Source organism: Mustela lutreola, chromosome 7 (assembly GCF_030435805.1).
Source record: "Mustela lutreola isolate mMusLut2 chromosome 7, mMusLut2.pri, whole genome shotgun sequence".
In the NCBI taxonomy this organism is placed as follows: Eukaryota; Metazoa; Chordata; class Mammalia; order Carnivora; family Mustelidae; genus Mustela; species Mustela lutreola.
In genome coordinates this window covers 77713122-77736778 of record NC_081296.1, presented here as the reverse complement: position 1 = coordinate 77736778, position 23657 = coordinate 77713122, and the positions used below count along the sequence as shown (strand labels likewise).

The following is a 23657-nucleotide window of genomic DNA, read 5'->3' as shown; positions in this document are numbered from 1 at the left end:
CATGCTGGGCTCTGGGAGTAAAATATGAGCAACTATGGACGAGGTCCCTGCCCTGATGCGGCTTCTCTGAGCAGGAAAGGTGACATCAATACAGTAATCATAACAATTAATGTCTAATGATACAGTGTGTGTTGCTGGGGAGCTATACAGAGATGTGACCCGACCTCGTGTTAGGAGCTCGAAAAAAAAAAGCCAGAGGCGATGACGCAGAAGGGGGATGTGAACGATGAATATGGTTAAGTAGGCAAAGCGGAGCGGGGAGACTTGTTAAAGGAAGCAGCACAGAGCTCTGGAGCGCCCAAAAAAAAAAAATATCCATGGCTACAGTGCAGAGAGCGAGTAAGAGAGTCGTAGCGGGCGAGTCCGGAAAAGTAGAAATAACAAAGCTTCTGGAACAGGTCGAAAAGGGTGGGGAGTGGTGGCTCCACTTATAAACTACAATTCCCAGGAAGCGTCGGGCCCGACGGATGTAAGGTGAGGCGCGAGCCGCGACCTTTGAAGGAAGAGAGGAAGTGCTTCTGTGTCGCAGAGCCGGAGGAGAGGGGTCAGGTAGGTAGGGGCGCGGCGCGGGAGGGGCGGCCGGCCCGCGCTGGCCGCAGTCGCCGGGGGCTGAGCGCGGCGAGGCTCGGTGTCGTCATAAGGCGCCGGCCATTTTCGCGGGCGCTCGGAGAGCGGGGGCGGGCGGGCCTGAGGCGGTGCGGCGGCCGGGCGGCCTCGGCCACCCGGAAATCGCATCTTCTCCCGGCGTCTCGTTGCAGAGGGAGCAGTATGTCCGCGGAAGTCCCTGAGGCAGCCTCCGCGGAGGAGCAGAAGGTGAGTGAGCGTGCACTGGGAGCGGCGCCTGCGGCTCGGGAGGCCCAGAGGCGAGGTTGCCGGGGGCCGGGCCTGCCGGGCGGCCTGCTCTCGCCGCGTGCCGGGGTCGCGTGCCGGAGTGGGCTCGGGGCGCCTGGAGCGGAATGCGGGAGGAGTCAGTGATCCTCGGCCGGCCCGGCAGTGCTCTCTCCCACGTCGGCTGCCGGCGGGAGCTGTGGTGCCTGCACCAGCGTGGTGGGAGTTTGAACACTGGCCACGTCCTCGCTGAAGGCCGGCCTCTCCTAGCGCCTCGGTGTATCGCGGTTTTTCTTAGGCGCGACTACACAGACGAGCAGTTTCTGGGCGTGGAACCCAAGTTTCTCTGGGAGCTTCACTTTGCGTAGGAAGTTTTATTTGTCCCTGGGAGAACTAACTCTCCCAACTGCTGGTATTGTCCGCATGCTTTTAACTCCTAAGGCGGCGTCTCTTGTTGGGGCGGTGAGGTAGACCCGGGCGGGCGTTTCAGTTCCAGTCTTCGTCGGCCGTGTAACCTTGATCGGTGGCTCAGCTCCTTAGTTTTCAGTCTCCTCATCGGTAAAGTAAGAATAATCGTACTTCCTGTGGTGGTTGTGAGGCTTAAAGGACGTAGGTAACAAAGATTTGGCGCCGGTTCTGCGCAGAAATGTGAGCCACTGGGATCTGCATGTGGCACGGGACTGAAAATCAAAAGCTTGAATTTTAAAAGATTCTTACCAACTGGGTTGGTCTGGGTTTTCGTAGAAATAGGAATGTTTTGTAAGCTCATTGGCAGTATTGAAGGAAAATATGCCACAAATCAGTATAATTCCAATTATCAATATTAAGCCTTTCTCGTTTATCTATGCTAGTTTTTAACCTCCCACCATCATTATTTCTGCTGCCCTACCCTCCTAGGTACTTGCAGCTGGCAAGGCCTATGATATCTTGTTTCTTAAATTGTTTATGGAAAGTTACCAGCACTTTTTCTTGAAAAATCAGAGGCGTTATCATAAATAGATTTGGCCTAATGCTTGGACTTTGGAAGGGCTTCTGCTTAGTGTTCTTCTACCCATGATCCTAATCGAAATTTGGAAATTTGATTTAGTGTATTAGTGTTCTAAACCCATGCAGTATGTTCTTAATCATACTAACTTTTCTTCAGTTGGATAGTTTTGTTATATTGTAAGTATTTTTTTAAAACGAAAATAATACCATAAGTAATAGGCCAAGTTATGATGTTGTTCGGGAATATTCCAATGAAAATTATGTTGGAAATTTTTTACACTTAACAAAACATGGCAAAAAAATGTACATATATGGGACGCCTGGGTGGCTCAGTGGGTTAAGCCTCTGCCTTGGGCTCAGGTCATGATTTCAGGGTCCTGGGATCGAGTCCCGCATCGGGCTCTCTGCTCGGCAGGGAGCCTGCTTCCCTCTCTCTCTCTGCCTGCCTCTCCATCTACTTGTGATTTCTCTCTGTCAAATAAATAAATAAAATCTTTTAAAATAATAAAAAAAAAATGTACATATATCTTTCACACACACACACACAAAATATATATATAGAGAGAGAGAATTGAAAGATTACAGTCTTAACTGTAAAATGAAGTGTCAGTTATTAACTGAAAAATATTTATTGTGCTGTTCATAATTGGTTGGGATTTCAGAACTCAGAAAAAAAATACAAACTGTGTCTGTGCTATCTTGTTCTAAACACTGAAATCAACCTCAGTTTTGACTTCTCATGTACAGCAGTGTGCGGTGTAATTTTCTTTTACAAGATTTGTTAGTGTGCTGCCAGAGTGTAAAGTGTTGATTTCTACAGTGTAAATGCTTTTACTTGGAACAGCCTAATATTCTGTCCCTGACAGTATTAAACATGTCTTGAATGTTTTCTCTTCATGAATATCTACATTAAAAATTTAATTCAAGTCCTTTGGTTTTAGGGCTGCTGTCATTACCAAAGTGTGTGGGTAATATAATGTCTCTTCTTGAATTAGGGATTGGCTGTAGATGTTAAGTGCCTGTAGCATGGATACCATCCCTAAACACGAGGAGAATGTGCAGAGTCACTTCTGTGTTCATATGGGCCAAATCACCTGTTTCTTCTATTTGGAAGAATAGTTAGATGACCTAAAAAATCGGATTATTCTCTAGGTACCCAGTTGACCTTTCAATTAAAGTCAAAGTATTCAGCTAAAATACTTTTTTAGTTTTATGGTATGTTAGCCTATTGCCTCTGAAAAATTAAGATAAAGAGATGAGCCTTATGGAGTTAAAAGCTAAGTCACTATTTCTCTGAGTGTTCCTTGTTAAGGGAAGAAAACTGTATAGACCACTGTTTTTTTAATTGGGATATTAAATAAATATGTACAAACATGAAAATAAGTATAAACATCTCTTTAACATTCCTTTAAAATTAAAGTTGGCACCTGAAAAACTCAGTTGGTGGAGAATGTAGCCTTTGATCTCGGGATCGTGAGTTGGAGCCCCACACTGGACATAGAAATTACTTTAAAAACTTTTTAAAATTAAAACAATTAAATACAGGGGCGCCTGGGTGGCTCAGTGGGTTAAGCCGCTGCTCAGCAGGGAGCCTGCTTCCTCCTCTCTCTCTCTGCCTGCCTCTCTGCCTACTTGTGATCTCTGTCTGTCAAATAAATAAATAAAATCTTAAAAAAAAAACAATTAAATACAGACAAAATTTGTGTAAATTATTAATTCATTGTGGCATTGTATTTTGCTGAAAGGAAACTTCCAATGTATTGAGAATGTGGTAGCAATTCTTAAAGTGCAGGAACTCTTTGAATATGGCAAGTTAATGGTCCCCTGGTCATATGATTACTCAGTTCTCCTTTTTAAAGACTAATCTGTGTGATCATTTAACCCTCAGGTTAGAAAAACATATTTTAAATTCAGCTCTGTTCTTTTCTCATCTTGGACAGAGTACTGCTTAGTCTCCTCATAAATGAAAGCTCAGATGAAACTCATATAGCACTTAGATATGAGATGGCAATTCAGATGTGCTAGTGTATGATTATATATCTTTTCTTCTAGATTATCACTGAAGTGTAAACAAAATATTAAAAAAAATTTAGTGGAGACCTCTTAGATCTGTCACCTGTGAATTCCACTTTGAATAACACTAAGCACAGTCAACTGGTGTGTGCTCTTGTCCAATGGTGAGAAGAGGCATGTGGAGACATAAAACATGTAATTGTGTTTTCATTGTGAGCATAAAGCAGGGACCTTCCTTTATTTTTTTCCCATAGTATCTGTCTTACCTGATTGATTCCATTCATTTCATTTTTCAGAAAATGTTGGTTGAATGAAATTTCTCAGAAATTTTCAGTTGAAACCATTGTCAAAGTACTTTATCAGTACAGATAGATGACAGTGTTTGTACTGCAGTTTAAAAAGGGGAGGGATAGACTATAGTCCTATAAAAGCCTTGTTAAACCCACTTACGAAATCTGAATGAAAGTAGAGGAGTGTGTGTGTGTGTGTGTGTGTGTATACATATATATATGTTATATATTATGGTCCTTAAGGTTTTTTTTTTTTTTTTAAGATTTTATTTATTTATTTATTTGACAGAGAGAAATCACAAGTAGATGGAGAGGCAGACAGAGACAGAGGGAAGCAGGCTCCCCACTGAGCAGAGAGCCCGATGCGGGACTCGATCCCAGCACCCTGAGATCACGACCCGAGCCGAAGGCAGCGGCCCAAACCACTGAGCCACCCAGGCGCCCCGGTCCTTAAGTTTTTTATAAAAGATCTCAATAGCAGGTTTTCTAGAGATGTTATTACAAGAGTCATCAAATTAAGTTAGTAAGATGTCTTGGAGGAAGCTAACTCAAGTAGAGCTCTCAATTAAAATAATTTTGTCGGGGCGCCTGGGTGGTTCAGTGGGTTAAGCTGCTGCCTTCGGCTCAGGTCATGATCTCAGGGTCCTGGGATCGAGTCCCACATCGGGCTCTCTGCTCGGCAGGGAGCCTGCTTCCCTCTCTCTCTCTGCCTGCCTCTCCATCTACTTGTGATTTCTCTCTGTCAAATAAATAAATAAAATCTTTAAAAAAATAATAAAAATAAAATAATTTTGTCAGTTTCTATCTTTTTTAAGATTTATTTATTTATTTGACAGCGAGAGAGGGAACACAAGCAGGCCTCCTACTAAGCAAGGAGCCTATGTGGGACTTGATCCCAGGACTATGGGATCATGACCTGAGCATAAGGTAGAAGCTTAACAACTGAGCCACTCAAGTATCCCCTTTTGTTTTGTCAGTTTAAAAGATAATGCTTGGCTGGATACCTGGGTGGCTCAGTCGGTTAAAATAAAATCTTTAAAAAATAAAAAAACAACAACAACAAAACTCAAGCTAAACTAAAAAACTTTTTCTTTTTTTTTTTTTTAACAGAGAGAGATCACAAGTAGGCAGTGAGGCAGGCAGAGAGATGGGGGGGAAGCAGGCTCTCTGATTTGGGGCTTGATCCCAGGACCCTGAGATCAAGATCCAAGCTAAAGGCAGAGGCTTTTTTTTTTTTTTTAAGATTTTATTTATTTATTTGACAGACAAAGATCACAAGTAGGCAGAAAGGCAGGCAAGAGAGAGAGGAGGAAGCAGGCTCCCTGTGGAGCAGAGAGCCTGATGCGGGGGCTCGATCCCAGGACCCTGGGATCATGACCTGTGCCGAAATTTCGCAGAGGCTTTAACCCACTGAGCCACCCAGGTGCCCCCAAAACTCATATTTTTAATTTTAATTTTTAAATTGCAACCTGCTGGTCTGCTTTGTGTGCAACCCTTGATTCTTAGCAATCTAGAGGTAAACCTCAGAAAAGTTTAAAAATATATCTCTTTGCTATCTTAGCAAGTGTACTATACAGCAGTGTTTTAGGCTTGCCTCTGTTACTAGATTTTTAATCCTGAACCTATACTACTATAACATGAAATGTTTCAAAGATAAGCTGATGGTGAAACAAAGTTTCTTAGCTTTATTAAAACAATTGGAGTATACTATGTTCAGAGGTTTTTATTTTATTTTATTTTATTTTATTTATTCAGAGGTTTTTATTGAACACCTGTTAAATGCCAGACACTGTGCAAGTAGCAAGGACTTAATTGGACCACAATATTTTTCCTTAGAGGTTGATAACAGTACTGATACTTTGTTGGCAATATCCCAAAGGATTTGTTGGCTTGCATTAATCTTTTCTATTTATTCATCAGTCAGTACATCAGTGAACATACTGCTGAGCATATAGAGAATTTGCTTAGAGTGATCAGATTTTTATTGCTGATCTTGCTGTGTAATTTCGCTGCCGAAGGCTATAAAGTGGTATAAATCATTCAGATTTATTAGCAGTCCGTGACAAACTACATAATTCCTAACTCAATGTTCTTTTCTCTGTATGTTTTTATACTTTATGCCCAGCCTACTTACAAAAAGGGTATCTAATGTACTTCAATAGACTAGTTCACAAAAATTCAGGTGCCTAACAATATTAGGCTGTGTGCTAGATATAGCTTATACAGTGAAGATAAATTTATGTACTTATTGAGGATAACCCTCATTTGAAATACTGTTTTTAGGTAATTTTTTGGTACATGATAAGCATCTATCTTTGTTATGATAATCCTGGGTTTCTGGTTTCCTGGTTTGTAGCTAGAGAGTAAATGTTCCAGAAATCTAATGGTCCTTCTGCACTTCTCCCCACTGAAGGTATTATCAACATAGAAACCACTTAGGTGAGTGAATCCACTCACATACTAGCATCTATTCTACAAAGTAGTAAAATTGCTGTATGACATGAAAGTTTCTTGGAGGATAAAATTTTGAAAACATTTGAATTTTTAAAAATATATTTTTTTTATTTTTAAAAAATATTTCTTTTTTTTTTTTTTTCCTAAAGATTTTATTTATTTATTTATTTGACAGACAGATCACAAGTAGGCAGAGAGGCAGGCAGAAAGAGAGAGAGAGAGGGAGGGAAGCAGGCTCCCTGCAGAGCAGAGAGCCTGATGCGGGGCTCCATCCCAGGACCCTGAGATCATGACCCCAGCCGAAGGCAGCGGCTCAACCCACTGAGCCACCCAGGCGCCCCTAAAATATTTCTTTTTTTTTTTTTTTTTTTTTAATTTATTTATTTATTCATTTGACACAGAGAGAGAACACAAGCAGGCAGAGAGGCAGGCAGAGAGAGAGAGAGAGAGGGAAGTAGGCTCCCCGCCGAACAGAGAGCCCGATGCGGGGCTCGATCCCAGGACCTGAGATCATGACCCGAGTTGAAGGCAGAGGCTTTAACCCACTGAGCCACCCAGGCGCCCCTAAAATATTTCTTGATTAAGCTTATCATTCTCCTCTTTTGTTGATCCTCTCTATTTTATCTCTTTTTTAATCTCATTATTTCTGCTTTTTATTTTCTCCTATTCTGTTTGGGTTCTCTTCTTTGTTTTCTAAAGTTGGATACATAGCTCATTGGATTTTTGTTTTCTTCTTTCAATATAAGCCCTTTAGGGACCTTTGTTGTATCCTCCACAAGTTTGGTTAGTACAGAATTTTGAAAACTGTAGTTTTTCCCTGTAGTTTTTTTAGTTCCCATTAATTTTTTAACCATCAATTATTTCTTTAATGTGCTTTTTAGAGTTTATACACTTTGCAGTTTTAATGAGTTAAGCTATTTTAGTAATGTATGTTTTTTAAGTATTTTATTTATTTATTTACAGAGATCACAAGTAGGCAGAGAGGCAGACAGAGAGGGGGAAGCCTGCTTCCTGCTGAGCTGGGAGCCTGATGTGGGGCTCCATCCCAGGACCCTGGGATCATGACCTGAGCCGAAGGCAGAGGCTTAACCCACTGAGCCACCCAGGTGCCCCTTAGTGATATATTTTAATTTCCAAATAGTAGGGCTATATAAATTTTTTTATTATTGACTTTTAATTTTATGAACTATAGTCATAGATGGTGATCTGGATGAAAATGGTTTAGACTTTATAGCCTAGTACTTTGTCCAGTTTTCCATTTGTGCTTGAGAAGAATACATATTTCCTAGCTATTGGGTACAGAAATAAAATCTGGTATCTTGACTGCTTTTTCTTTTTCACCTGTCAGTTACTGAGGAAGGTGTGTTAAAATCTCCTCTGCTGATAGACTTTCAGTTGTTACTATAAATTTTGCTTTATATATTTTGAGGCTTTTTAAAAAAGATTTTATTTTTAAGTAATCTCTACACCCATCATGGGGCTTGAACCCAACAACCCTCAGATCAACAGTCACATGCTATAGCAACTGAGGCAGCCAGGCTCCCCTTTTGTTTTGTTTTTAACCTCATATATTAAGACATTTAAATTTGATAAGGTAATGTGTCTATTATATCTCCACAGAGTTGGGAGGAAGTTATTAAAGTGACTTGTCAGTATACATGAATGTACGCCAATTTTTTTGCTATTACTTCCTAAGTCTCTAGCCTTTTTCAAGATTTATTTTCATTCTAGCCAAAATAAGTGTTTAGGGAAGTACTTTGAAGGATGTCCAGAAACAGGGAATCACCAAATTCTATTTGCCCTTTTGCATTTTTTAACATGACCATAGGGATGAATTGCTTATTTTATGTAATACTATCAAAACCACTTTGGGTATTTAAAACAAAGGGATACGATGTAGGGAATTAGGATACAAATTATTAGAGGAAGCGTGAAGGAATAAAGAGGGAAGATGATGTTATTCTGGAGGGGAGGAATTGCAGAAAGCTGTTGACTGCACAAGTGAGCACTGTTCTGAGCTCAGCATCCTCTATGTATACTCTCATGTGGCAGCTTCAGTAGCATCTAATTATCAGCTTGATGTCCCTCTACAGGAGCTCCTGGGTTACTGTTCATCGTCACGTTGTTGGTGGCCCATCACCAGGAAGAGTGAATTCTTTCTCCCCTGCCTTTTAATCAGGTGTAGGTGTCATTGGGAGAACCTAATAGGAATTCAGTCTGGGTAATGTAGCTTCTAACTGGTCATTTAAGGGATTGTTTTAAAGAAGGGTAAGTGTGGGGGCACCTGGTTGGCTCACTGGGTTTATCATCTGCCTTCAGCTCAGGTTGTGATCTCAGGGTCCTGGGATCATGCCCTGCATTGGGCTCTGTGCTCAGCAGGGATCCTGCTTCCCTTTCTCTGCTGGCCTCTCTGCCTACTAGTGATCTCTCTCTCTGTCAAGTAAATAAATAAAATCTTTAAAAAAAAAAAAAAGGTTAAGTGTGAGCTGAATGCCAATAGACATAGTCTGCTACCTGATGTATTATTTATACTTAATACTACAAGGCCCAAGCATTTCAACTTCCTTATCAGTAAGGTCCCATTACTCTACATTTCCAAAAAGTTAAGAATGTTTCTGTGTGATCCATGAAAAATATCCTAGATGTCTTTGTGGTATGAACTATGTTTTAAAAATGCAGCTTTGGTCGTATTTTTTCCCCCTTTTGGTGTTAAATGCAGCTGAAATTCTGAGACACTTGTTCTTGTGCTATGTATTTGGCAAGAAAGTTAAAAAATTGTTTATCTAGGACATACTATAAATCCATTCTAAACCTAAATGGTATTTTTTTCTGTAGATGCTTTTGCCCAAAACATGTTTTATAGTAAACTATTTTGATTTAATTGAACATGCTTAATACTGTATAAATATATACATGAATGTATTCCTTATTTAGAAAATAAGGGAATGCCAGGTACAGTGTTATATTATGTACAACTTTCTTGCCCTCTCCTGTGAGGGAAATCTGCAAAAACACTAGAAATTAGAGAAAGTTGCTACCTCTATACCAGAAACTTTGCGGAATTTCTCTTACAAATAGAGAACTGATAGTTCAACTCAAATGAAGGAAATGGAGAGCCCAAGAAAGCTAGATGGTTTTAGTGGAAATGTAGAGGACTCTGTTAACACCCTTTAATCGGAATGTGTGAGGACTCAAAAGCTATGATCAAGTTATGTCCTTTTCAACTAACATCCATATTTAATGCTAACCAGTTTAAAAAACGACTGTATAGGGGAACCCAAGAATAGGTTCTTTCTCCCAGTTCCCCTAAGTAGCACCACTGTCAGTACAGCTGCACCTATAGGAGATGCCTACAGTGATGGCTGAGCCACTGAAGAGAAACTCCAGCCCATATTCCTGCACTAAACTGATAACCTTAAATTTATATTATTTCTTTAGCTTTTGTGATGAATACAGTATAGTCCTACCTTATATAGTGGTTAGATTCTAAAGTTAGTAAGGCAGGAATCACATATAACTAAAATCACCCTTGAAAAACCCCAATGAAGTCATAATCATAGTGGACACAGTTCCATCAGTTCTCAATAGGATGAGTAGTCACTTTTTTAATCTAGTGGTTGAACAGATGTCTGGGCTGATCCTTCCATTAATTGACAGCTTAGGTGGTAGACTTGTATTGTAGGGGCTGAGTTTTAAAATACTAGAGTGATAAACAAAACATTGATTCTGAAATTCTTAAATTCTGAAAGGAACCCAGGATTGAGATCATCATGGGAATAGGCGGTTTGCATCACACACCTTACACTTGAGCTCTCTCTGGGGCATACTCTTCTTGAATGGAATGACTGGCAGAATAACTGATACTATTTAGAGTCTCTGTCTTTGGCTGAACACACGTAGTTGAATTTTGTGTATATCAAGTGAGTGATGTGACCATTTAAAGAGACTGAAAATTTAAATAGATGCATGAAACTGGCATATAAGGAAGGTAGGATACTTGGAGCCAAAGGGAGCATACATACAAAGGAAGTCCCATAGAAAAAGTATGTTTGACAGTAGCAGCAGCTTTAATCTCAAAATACTGCAAGACTGAAAATGAGAAGATGTACTAACACATGAGGAAGCTAGTCAAGATGAAGGAAATATTGATGACATATAAGCTGAACAGAGCTGATTATAAAGCATGTATGAATATAATTTTAAGGAAAATGCATCCAAAAATCATAAGTCATTTTGGACATAAATGATTTGCTGGCTTTACAGGAACAGGAGGCTTGGCATTTATGGATAATCATTCATTTTTGACATTCATAAATAACCTGGAAAAATTGAGATATGCGGAGGTACGTGATTTTGCCTAGCTGGTATGCAGAAACGAGTTCATTAGCTAGAAGGTGCATTTTGTCATTGCCCAGCATTGTCTATCAGGAAAACTTTGTTTTACTTGATTCATTCTTCTTCTGTACTTACCATAAAGTGATAAACACTGTTCCCCTATAAAATACGGCTCTTGGAGAAAGTAGACTGTATCAAAACTGGTGTTAAAAGTCAGTAGGCTTGGGGCACCTGGGTGGCTCAGTGGGTTAAAGCCTCTGCTTTCAGCTCAGGTCATGATCCCAGGGTCCTGGGATCGAGCCCCACATCGGGCTCTCCGCTCCACGGGGAGCCTGCTTCCTCCAATCTCTCTCTATTTGCCTCTCTGCCTACTTGTGGTATCTGTCAAATAAATAAATAAAATCTTGAAGGAAAAAAAAAAAGTCAGTAGGCTTGAGTGGATTCCTCCTTTCGGTCCTGCTGCCCTAATCTGCAGGCGGGTACCAGATACATTTGGAAGGGGGTATGTAGAGGAGTTGAGAAGAGGAGAAGGAATAAGGGAAAGAGACAGGACCTTTTTCAGCTTGACAAATAGTTTCTTTTGACCATAAAGGGATGGTTAGGACACTGCAGTCACTCCAGAGTCTATAGATGGGATCTTGGGAAAACTGACAAAAGTCAATGCAAGAAAAAAGTCCCTTCTTAAATGCCAGTGGTATGAGCAATCATACTGTATAGAGACCTAATGTAGGAGTTATAACACCATGTCCTGAAATAAGACATGACTTTTGAAAGGACTGACTTATTCCCAGGACTGAGACAGATTCAGTGGGTTATGGGATAATCTACCAACTCAGTTTTTGAACTGTGAAACTTCTTGGGAAAGTTTCAGTTGGAGGAATGACAGGGTTTAGGACATGCTACCCCAAAATATGGCAGCTTATGATTTTGGATATTATAAGCTAAAGGAATTTGAGAAGTGATATGTGCAGGAAGGACTTCTTGACCTTCCCCTGAAGCGGGTCAGAAGATCCTCAAATGAGAGGTGCTTTCCCCTATAATCCGAGATAGTGGGACACTGAAAGGACTAAACAAATAAGCCTTGGTGTATTCTTCCATTTACCACTTTCATCTCATATTCCTTTTTGTCCTGTTGTTGTTGTTGTTTTTCATTTTCTCTCTACTTTTGATTAAACCTAATATAAAAATCAGGTTTAACCATATCTTTGGTCTTCATCCTTATGAAGCCTCTTGTATGGCATAAAATTTGTATTAAGTAAATTTTATGCTTTTCAAAAAAAAAAAAGTGATAGGCTTAGAGGCACCTGGCTGGTTCAGTTGGAAGAGCATGCAACTCTTAATCTTGGAGTAAGAGTTTGAGCTTTATGTTGGTTGTAGAGCTTACTTTAAAAAAAAAAAAAAAAAGTTGGGGCACCTGGGTGGCTTAGTTGATGGAGCCGCTGCATTCGGCTCAGGTCATGATCCCAGAGTCCCACATTGGGCTCCTTGCTTAGCAGGGAGCCTGCTTCTCCTTCTCCCTCTGCCTGCCACTCTGTCTGCCTGTGCTCACTCTGACAAATAAATAAATAAATAAAATCTTTATTTAAAAAAGCATCTGGGTGGCTCAGTTGGTTAAGTGCCTGACGGTAGCTCAGGTCATAATCTCAGTCCTAGGACTGGCCCTGTGTCAGGCTCTCTGTTAAGTGGGGAGGGAGAGTCTGCTGGTTCCTTTGCCTCTTACCACTCCTCGCTCACTCACTCTCAAATATATAAGATCTTTTAAAGGAAAAATTGAATAGTCTTAAAATACTGACAGTCATTTGGTCAGAAAGCACATTTTGATACATTAAAGAATGGGACATTTGGCATAAGCAGTATTTGTCATTAAATATGGGGGAAATTTAGGGAATAATATATACGGATATGAAGGTTGGCAAATACTTTTTTTTTTTTTTTTAAGGATTTTATTTATCTGTCAGAGAGTGAGAAAGTGCACAAGCAGGCAGAGGCAGAGAGAGAAGCAGGCTCCCTGGTGAAAAGGAGCCCAATGTGGGACTTGATCCCAGGATCCTGGGATCATGACCTGAGTCAAGGGCAGCCACCCAATCGACTGGGATCCTGACGAAGATGTTTTTCTTTAAAAATACAAGACTGGGTGCCTGGCTCGGTTGGTGGAGCATGTGACTCTTGATCTCAGGGTTGTGAGCTTGAGCCCCGTGTTAGGTGTAGAGATTACATAAGAGAAGTAAAATCTTTAAAAAAAAATAAAAGTACCAAGGTCTTCTATATTGAGTTAGGGAAAATCTGCTGGTAAGTCAGCTGTTGTTAATTCCTGTCAAAGAATCTCAGAGCTTCTGGTCATACATGAACTTGGATTAACAGGAGATCAGCGCTTTTTTTTTTTTTTTTTTTTTTTTTAATTTTAACAGTATTAAGATGGTTCTCTAAATATAGGCAAGGAGCTGATGAGTTCCGTGGAAGGTGACTAACTATAAATGTATTATACATGACTGGAAAGTAATGGCAAGCAAGACTTCAGAACTGAGTTATCTTGATATTTTTATCCAGTGTGTGGGGTGTACACATGCATCACAGCTATAATAGAGCTATCACATGGATCATTTGAAAAACAAGACAGAGATGTTTTAAAAGCTTCTGTGCTTGATTTCTTAGTCAGATGCTGCATTATTTGGCACTCGACAACTAAAGTCAGGATCCAGATATTAAAAGGTGAATTATTTTAAATAAGTGGATTATAATAGACAAGTAATTTATTTTAAATTATTTCAGGAAATGGAAGATAAAGTGACTAGTCCAGAGAAAGCTGAAGAAGCAAAATTAAAAGCAAGGTATCCTCATCTGGGACAAAAGCCTGGAGGTTCAGATTTCTTAAGGAAACGATTACAGAAAGGGGTAAGTTCTCATGTATAATCTTAAAATGCTTAAACCCTATGAACTCAGTGTAATTGCAATTGTGAAATGCGTGTCTGTGTATATATAACTCTGTACCTTACCAGATATAGCTATGTAGAGAGATACATAATTTTTCCAGTATTTTATATTGTTCATTGTATAAATACGTATGATAAGAATGAACAGCTCATCACTTTAAACTGTTCCAAGCATGTAGAAGGTATAGATAATATAGCAGAACCCATGGACCCACCACCTAGATTTAGTATGTTAATGTTTAATGTTAATAGTTTAATCTTTGTAAGAAAGAAAATGTTGTAGATAATGGTTGAAACTTGCCCATGTGTGTGTGTGTGTGTATATATATATCCTTTCCCCCTTCTTTCCAAAAGCTGGTATAGATCCCCTGCTCATTTTTTTTTAACTTTTACCTGCAGACTGAAAATATTTTTTATTTGGATGAAATGGTAGCTTTTATAAAAGCAGAGCTTATTATTTCCTTTACATAATACATTTTTACAGAGTTACTCTAATTCAGTTTATATATGGTAATTTTAATAGTTCATATTAATGAAAACATTTTTCAAAATCTTACCAATTCTGTGTGTGGTAGAAACCATTATTCCTTAGTAATAAGATCTGAATTGAGATAATGCTACTTGTTCATTCCTTAGGTTTTCTTTTCTAACCATTTCGTAAAAAATTAAAGGACTCATGATTTACCACACAGGGGGACACCCGGGTGCCTCAGACAGTTAAGCGTCTGCCTTAGGGTTAGGTCATGATCTCCGGGTCCTGAGATCGAGCCCCAGTTGGGGTTTCTGGCTAGCTCAGCAGGGAGCCAGCTCCCTCTTCCTTTGCTTGATTTCTTAGTCAGATGCTGCATTCAGATGCAGTCAGATGCACAAGCAGATCTCCGCCTGCTTGTGTGCGCTCTCTGTCTCTCTTGCTCTCAAATGAATAAATAAAATCGTTAAAATAAAATAAAATAAATGCTTTACCACACAGAGAAGAGGGAAAGATGAAGGAATTTATAAATTGAATCAGGTGTCAAATCATGTTTTTCCTTTAATAAATACCTTGAACATAACTGGTATCTGCTGTTTGGTTAAAAACACATGTCCATATGTATGTGTATGTTTATTTGTATAGGTATTGGCTGTAGTTATATATGGATTATTTTCTTAAATCAGATTGCAAAAGGATATTTTTTTCCAGCTTTATTGAGATGCTGTTGATATAAAACATTGTGTAAGTTTAAGATGTACACCGTGATGATTCGATACACATAACATGTTATGAAATGCTTACCACTAAGGTTAGTTAACACTCCCTTACCTCACATAATTACCATTTTGTTGTTATGGGGAAAACATTAAGCTTTACTCTTCATAGCAATTGTCAAGTATACAATTCAGTATTGTTAACTTACTGTACATTAGATCCCTGGAACTTACTCATCTTATAATTGAAACATTTGTGCCTTCTAACCAGTATCTCCCTATCTCCCCCACCCCTTAGCCCCTGGCAACTACATTCTGCCGTTTCTATGATTTTAATGCTTTCAGATTCCACATTTAAGTGAAGTCATATACTCTCTTTCTTTATACCAAGAGAGTATGGTAGTGTGGCACCTGGCTGGCTCAGTCAGTAGATCATGACTCTTGATCTCCAGGTCTTGAGTTCCAGCCCCATGTTGGGGGTAGAGGTTACCAAATAAATAAATAAATAAACCTCACCTAATAAAAATTCTAACAAAATTAAAAATAAGTAAATAAAAACATATTTTTGAAAGTGCTTAAATACAGAATCTTTTTTGTTTTATATGAAAGAATAAGGTTCACATCTTTGAAATACTAGGGTGGAAGGTAGGAATTAAACCAAATATATAAAGACATAAAACCTCTAAGGGGCACCTGGGTGGTTCAGTCAGTTAAGCAGCTGTCTTCTGACTCAGGTCATAGTCCTGGGGTCCTAGGATTGAGTACCTTGTCAAGCTTCCTGCTCAGTGGGGAGCCTGCTTCTTCCTCTCTTCCCTGCTTATGTTCTCTCTCACTCTCTCTGTTGCTGTCTCTCTCTGTCTCAAATAAATAAAATCTTTTTAAAAAGTAAAAGCATTATTACAAAGATAGTGTAATGTAGGGAATAAATAGAAAAGCAGAATGAGAAACATGTTCATTACGAATATAGCTGCATGGAATGTATTTATATCAGTTCTAATTTTGAAATGGTTGACTGCTGTGGTTTTAGTTATGAAATAAATTATGTAATCATCTCTTAAATTATTAATTAGATTTGATTACTAAGTGTTTAGGAAACTTTTTTCCTTTGCTGATCTCTAGCATAATTTATGCTAACAAGCTTTTTTCTAGCATTTGGGCTGTTGTCTTTGTAATTTTTCTCTAGTTTCAACTATTTATGGCTTTTTAAGAATCTTCAAGTCAAAATTCATAAACATTGTATCTTGTAGTCAATATTATAAATAGTTGGGAAAGAAAATGCTCCTTGAATCAAGAAATAATTATATAGAATTTGAGAAGGGAACTCTTGAATGATTTTGCATTATACCAAATGTCAATGAATAAGCACTTTTATATTAGGAAAATGAAGTCTTTTTTTTTTTTTTTTTTTTTAAGATTTTATTTATTTATTTGACAGACAGATCTCAAGTAGGCAGAGAGGCAGGCAGGAGAGAGGAGGAAGCCGACTCCCCACTGAGCAGAGAGCCTGATCTGTGGGGCTCAATCCCAGGACCCTGGGATCATGATCTGAGCTGAAGGCAGAGGCTTTAACCCACTGAGCCACCCAGGCGCCCCTGGGAAATGAAGTCTTAAATTCAGCTATATCATTTCTCACTTTTTAAAAAGGGTTTTTGTTTGTTTGTTTTAAAGATATCTGGATCACAGATATTGGTTTCCTCTGTTACCCTAGCATTTATTATTATTATTTTTTAAAGATTTTATTTATTTATTTGACAGAGATCACAAGTAGGCAGAGAGGCAGGCAGAGAGAGAGGAGGAAGCAGGCTCCCTGCTGAGCAGAGAGCCCAACATGGGGCTCCATCCCAGGACTCTGGGATCGTGACCTGAGCTGAAAGCAGAGGCTTTAACCCACCAAGCCACTCAGGTGCCCCCCTAACATTTATATTTTAACCTTACAAAAAATTTTGATTTTAGTGAACTGCTCTAATTCAAATAACTGATTTTAAATCCTTGCAGAAATGTTCATCCTAGATATCAGGAACTCTAATGGTTTTAATAATACCAGGTTAATTGGGGCGCCTGGGTGGCTCAGTGGGTTAAAGCCTCTGCCTTCGGCTCAGGTCACAATCCCAGGATCCTGGGATTGAGCCCCATGTCAGGCTCTCTGCTCTGCAGGGAGCCTGCTTCCTCCCCTATCTCTCTCTGCCTGCCTCTCTGCCTACTTGTGATTTCTCTCTCTCTGTCAAATAAATAAAATCTTTAAAAAATAATAATAATAATAATACAAGGTTAATTGAAAGTGTCGCACGTTCTAAATGCTAGTTGGTGATTAAGTGTTTTTATTTTCAAAATAATTAAAGCAAGAATTTCAGTCTGATTTTTCTGCTAGTACAAGAAAGCTTTGCTATTTCATCTATATTAATGTTTAAATTTTTTTAGATTAACTTATTTTATCTACATGTTAAATCAGTGTGATTGCATATGTAAGTTTTAAATCCAGTCTCAATTTTTTTTTTTCTTGTAGCAAAAATATTTTGATTCTGGGGATTACAACATGGCTAAAGCAAAAATGAAGAACAAGCAGCTTCCTACTGCAGCTCCAGATAAGACAGAGGTCACTGGTGACCACATTCCCACTCCACAGGACCTTCCTCAACGGAAACCATCCCTTGTTGCTAGCAAGCTGGCTGGCTGATTAAAAGAGCTGAACTGCATGAATCTTCTAATTCCCATTATTTCTCCTTAATATGTTACTTCTCTGCTTTTTATTTCCTTTCATTCACTAAGTCATTTGAGAATGACAGCTTTGCAGGTAGCGGTAGTGTGTGCTGCTATTGTAAGGGAGTATTTGTGTGTAGAGTTTTGATTAGTTTTAACAGTGCACTGATAAAGAGAACATGTTAGAACAACATAAAGTAATCTACTTGAAAATAATTGTATATATTACCTAACTTCTAGTATAGACTGATTCAACAAGTAACAAGCAAGTTTTACAATTGTAGTCTTTTGGCTTTCTTTAATTCATCTTAATTATAGCTTTGTATGTTACTCTTATTTAATATAACCTTTATTGTATTGATTTCTTCTGTATTTTCCTTTTGGATTTTGTAAAACAGAAGTTTAAGACCACAAGTTGGAAAGAAGGTCACATTCTTCAAACAAATATAGATGGGGTTTTGAAAGATTTGTTTCTCTGTGCTTGAACTTGAATGGCCTTAAACCTGTTTCAGCTTTAACAATAGAATTTTACTTGGGCAATATTTGCCCATTCTGGTGTAACTTCTGTGACTCTAGTGCTTAACAGCTGCTGTTGAAGCTAGTATTCTTACTCAGTTCTGTAGTGTTAGAATATCCTTTGTTGAAGATGTGAATGAAGTGTGCATGTGCATCGACTGTTGAACTCACTTTTGTGCCATTTTTGTAAATACAATAGTTTTGCACAACCTCTCACAAATGTCTGTATTAATTTCACATATTAAAAAGTAGATGATGTGCCAACCAGAAGCACAAGAGTTCCTACACAAAACTCTGTATGTCATTAGAGCTTTTGTACAGTAAGAGTAGTTTACAATCTTGGGCTTATAGAATACCAAACAAATCTTTGCTTAGTCTGTCATAGACTTAAGCTTTTTCATTTGTTATTAATATCCATAACATTCAGTGGCCTTGTGCAGATACGATATGTTGCTTAGGCATATCTTTTGTCCTATGCAGAACATTTCATTTTGACTTTTATGAAAATTGCAATTCATGTAATTTATATAAACTTTTTTAATGTAGAAACTTTTTACTTCCACAGTCAATTTGGGGACAATAGAATAAAAGGCTTCGATACTCTGCCTCCTATGGCCCCTCCCTCCTTTTTTTCCTTGCTTCTTTGACTCAAATCGTGCTCGGCTGTGCTGTTTAGTCTGTTCAGAAGCATAGGTGTATATCCTCACTCTTGAAATTTGCTCTGCTGAATGCTATATTTTATAACAATGATGTTTTTCTTATAATTTCTCAGTTGTTAACCACTCTTAATCCTGTATTATTACTAATATTTGACACTTGTTTAAATAAAAGGAACTTTATTCTGAAACAAATACTTGAGAAGACTGGCCCAGGAACCCGTGTCAGGCTGAGCTGAATTCTGGTAAATAATTTTAAGCAAGCTAAGTGAATTATACTTGTGACGCTTAAAGTCATTTATGTGGTAGGTGGAACATACTCATACTAAATATTTAGATATTTTACTTCTATAGAGTCACTTTAATAATCAATTTAATTTTACTTGTGGTTTATCTAGTTAGTAAGAATCTTAATTAACAGACTTTAGTGGGATACATTTACTGCTCTTTTAAGAGCCCTTCCCATAGGTGATACAATGCTATAGCATGACAGTGAAGATCAGTAACTGGAGATGATAGTATTTTTTTCTTTATCTTTGACTTGCACAGGGCCTCCCCTGTTTGATCCAGGCATCTTTTCTAGATCTTGGCTCCATCTGTATACTTGCTTTCCTGTAACCCCAAATCATTATAAATGGTGCCTTGAACATAGCACCTGCACTTAAAGGCTGCCTAGCGCTCTGAGTAAGGCTTGCTGATTATCTTCCTGTTCATCCACCCCAAAAGGCAGAAAAGCAATGAACTCAATAATGTTTTAGTTTATAATTTTAAGGATCAGTTATATATAAATATATTTGTGATGGGAGCAAGTAGATGATTCCACAATATATATAATCATTATAGGATCCATTTAAGAATTAGGAAATACCCCAAAGTAGAATTTCTGTAATGTCTAGTCTTTTTTTGGTGAATATTTGCAAGCTGTCAACATTAAATTTACACATCAAAGACGATTCATCTAAAAGATCACAGAGACCATGTTTTTCTTGACCATGCTAGGACTCCTGCTGTAGTTTACAACAAGTGATATAACCTTTAAGTTTTATTTGTAAAATACAATGCTGATATTTAACCTACCTCAAAACTTGTTGAGGATCTGTGAAATACTGAGTAAGTGCCCAAAATAAAATACTGTTGATTGTCTTTTTATTAAAAGTAAGTTTCCTCATTAAACCAACCTGCCTTCTGTAAAGTCACAGTGCTTAAAATCTCAGGATTTTCCATTAGGGAGAGACCTGTCAGTAAGAATTTTAGGTATAATTGCTTAGCCTCCATTATTGGTGCTTGGGATACAGAGGTTTTTAATTTTTCTATTTTTTGTTCTATGTTTTGTTTTGTTATTTTTGTTCTCAAGTCTCAGTTTATTGAAGACATAATTTTGCACTGTTTCACCATTGCTTGAATGAAGATGTTGACTAGATGAGTTTAATTCTTCGTTTCTCTAATTTGAGAGTTGTGATTTGAAAAATGGCTAATTTTAATTGTCTTGTTTATTCTAAATGAATGTCAGAGTGAACTGAAGTTCAGGGTAACAAATATTTCGTGAAAATTGGCTAAAGTCTGAAATAAATGACCTGTTTGACGTCCAGTAGCTCCTACATTGGTAGAGCATTTTGAGAAACATTTCATTTTTGAAGGCTACATCTCACTAAAACAATTACAGTTCTTGGCATATTGGGATAATAAGAATTATTGGATTGTTTTGATGAACTGGCAGCAGGATGTTTATAGTCTATTTACAAGTTAATTCAATACTCACGTGCTGCTCACCTAAAAATAAGTCAACTATTCATCAAGGCAGGCCGGGTAAGGCCTTTCTGTTCGTTTTTACTTTAAGAGTTGGAATTAGTTGCTTTTTACTTGATGTAACAAAACCATACCTCTAAATATTTATGGATGCTTCTTACTAAATCAGCTGTGTATTCTTTCTCAATCCGAATCAGTGGACGTTTTAGCAAAGCTGAAATGTAATCTCTACTTAAATTGTGCTGTAAATTTGGTGTTTGGTGATCCAGGGGCAGGTAGCCTATAGGAAGAGTACACCTGAGTGGCAACAAAAAGTAAGTTTTTCTGGTGGCCTTTTCACACTCCCCAGCATTCAAACACATTTCTTGTACTTTTCATTTTCCTTTTTCACCTCATTGTACTTCACCCACCCCATCCTTGCTTACTTCTTAAGCCTCCAGATGGCATTCATTAAATGATGTTTAGGGCTGATGAATTATCAGCCTTGAATATCCTTCTCAGTATGCCACATTTAGGACACATTTTTAATTTGCTAAAACACTATCCTAGTCTGGATAACTAAATTGAGCCACTGTCCCAACTCTGCAACCCAGCATGCACTGCCATTCCCCCACCCTCACTCACCCACCCATATCCTTTCTTCCCCTGACTCCCCACCACACCTTATAAAATTGGGATAAAAAAAACCTCATTCTGATTGTTAATCTAAGGATTTAAGAACACCAACTTTAATACTGTTTTACTAGTTTTGGCCTTTAAAGTAGGTAGACTTAATGGGTTTTATTTTGCAAATTGCTGGTAGTCATGAAACCATTCATGTATGTTTGTATTATGTTACTATCAACCAAATAACATTTGGAAAAAACACCTAATTTCTTTAATAAGCCCTCAGATCTGTTACTGCATCTCTCATTTGTGATGCAATAGAACACTATGCCTGTATTAAAGGGCCAAGAGTAAATGCTTTTGTTGAACATGTCTATAGAGTTGGCAGTTAATGCTGAAATTTGTCAAATAGCCCTTCCAAAATTATACTTGTGAAATATACAAAAAAATAAATTGATCTACTTAATTTCTATTCACTTAATTTGCAGTTTTTGTCTTATTTAAATTTAACATTTTTCAGAATATTTTCTGAAGTTGATACTGTTAGGTTTCAGTTATTACTATATGCAAAAAGAATTTTCTGTTCAGTCTTTTAACTTCATGTATGCCAATGAGATCCTAGCAATCTTATATTTGTAAAGGCTTTGTGATTAAGGTAACATTAAATGTTTGCATATTTTGAGTCTTCATCTCATTTATAAAGCACTCTAGTACCATATGTCAGAAATAGATGGATGAGACAAGGAGCTTACATTCTGAGAAATTATATAACACTTAATGCAAGGTAGAAAGTGTTAGATTCCTTATGAGAGACAGAAATAAAGTTCCAGTAAGTCTAAAGGAATGAATTACTCAATTTAGGGGATAAGTGGGATGAGTGGTAGAGGAAGGACTTTTGAGAGGTGGGTTGCTGAGGGCGTGGTGGCAGGTGAGGGAGATAGCGTTCTACTAGAAGGATTCTTATTTTCAAATAAGCAAGGGCTTGGGAAATTGTGGACTGATAAAGGAAGTTTCGTTGGAGGGTATAGCCATGTGAAGGAAGGAATCTTAATTTTTCTCAACATTGTCCTTTCTTCCCAGCCTTTAATTCAGTAAATGATATACCACCGTGCATTTACCCACTCAGATACTCAAACCAACCTTGGAGTTGTACTTGATTCCTTAAAGACAGTGACCAACAGCCACCAAAATATACTGAATTTGTTGATCTCTCCTATTGCTGGCCCAATTCCCCAAGCCACTAATATTTCTTAGCTGGGCACTTGACTGTGGTTCCTAACACACCACTTTCCACTCCTATTACCTGTCCATGTTGTGCTCCTTTCCATTCCCCACATCTCCCTGCTTCCATTCTTTTTTTTTTTTTTAAGATTTTATTTGACAGAGATCACAAGTAGAGAGAGAGGGGGGAAAGCAGGCTCCCTGCTGAGCAGAGAGCTTGATGCCAACTCCATCCCAGGACCTGAGACCGCGACCTGAGCCAAAGGCAGAGGCTTAACCCACTGAGCCACCCAGGGGCTCCCCTGCTCCCATTCTTACAATTTAAAAATGTTCCAAACTTAATTCTGCCTGTATTTGATATATTTCTTTTCCATTAGACATTCCCCTGATTCATAGCTTGGTTGACTCTTTACTCATTCTGATCTTGGTTCAACTTTTAACTTCCTTATAGGGAGGTCTAATTAGTTATTGTATTCCTAGCAGTTTATACATACTCAAATGCTTATTGAATGAATACAATGAAATGGAATATTGGGTTGGACATGTAATTGGGAAACCAGATTAAGGACATGGATGCAGGGAAAATACAGTTTCAGCTGTGCCTAGCCTTTCCTTCATTGAGGTAGATCTTCGTTCTGAATGAGGAAGTGTCAAAGAACTTGCTGTTATAAGCCTTCACATCACTGAAATTGATATATGGATTTTCCATAGCAAGGATGGATTAGGTAGGTGTTCACTGCTTCTCTGCTCTTGGCTTGAGATCAGAACCTTGCAGGCATTCTCCATGTGATATCCAAGGCTCTTTACTGCCCTATTACCAACAGCAAGCTAATTAGTGTATTGTAGACTCATTACTGTAAACTTGCATATAAGCTAATGTTTCCAATGAAACATCTTTCTCTACAGATGTGAAATTGACCCTTGAATAATGCAGGGATTAAGGTGCCCAACCCCCTGCACAGTAGAAAATCCACAAATAAAACTTTTGACGCCAAAATACAACTACTAATTAACTGTACTTTTTTTATTTTTATTTTTTTTAAGATTTATTTATGGGATGCCTGGCTGGTTCAGTTGGTTGAGTACCTTTCGCTCAGGTAATGATCCAACCCTGGTCAACAGGGAATGTGTTTCTCTGCCTCCCCTCCGCTCCCCTTCCCCTGCTCATGCTCTCTCGCTCTCTCAAATAAGAT

At 38.4% G+C, this 23657-nt stretch overlaps 1 protein-coding gene across 3 annotated transcripts; it reads left to right on the top strand.

Moving 5' to 3' along the window:
- The first annotated feature begins 456 nt into the window (after nucleotides 1-456).
- On the top strand, nucleotides 457-21724 carry ARPP19 (cAMP regulated phosphoprotein 19). 3 transcript variants are annotated; one of them, XM_059181584.1, is made up of 4 exons: nucleotides 457-549; nucleotides 759-813; nucleotides 13677-13799; nucleotides 17526-21724. In XM_059181584.1, exons 2-4 carry the CDS (start codon nucleotides 769-771, stop codon nucleotides 17694-17696), a joined length of 339 nt encoding a protein of 112 aa, XP_059037567.1. In that variant the 5' UTR covers nucleotides 457-549; nucleotides 759-768; the 3' UTR covers nucleotides 17697-21724. The 3 variants fall into 3 exon arrangements, with proteins under 3 accessions (XP_059037567.1, XP_059037568.1, XP_059037566.1); XM_059181585.1 differs by lacking the exon at nucleotides 759-813 and having other exon boundaries at nucleotides 526-549; XM_059181583.1 differs by lacking the exon at nucleotides 457-549 and having other exon boundaries at nucleotides 618-813.
- Nucleotides 21725-23657: the final 1933 nt, after the last annotated feature.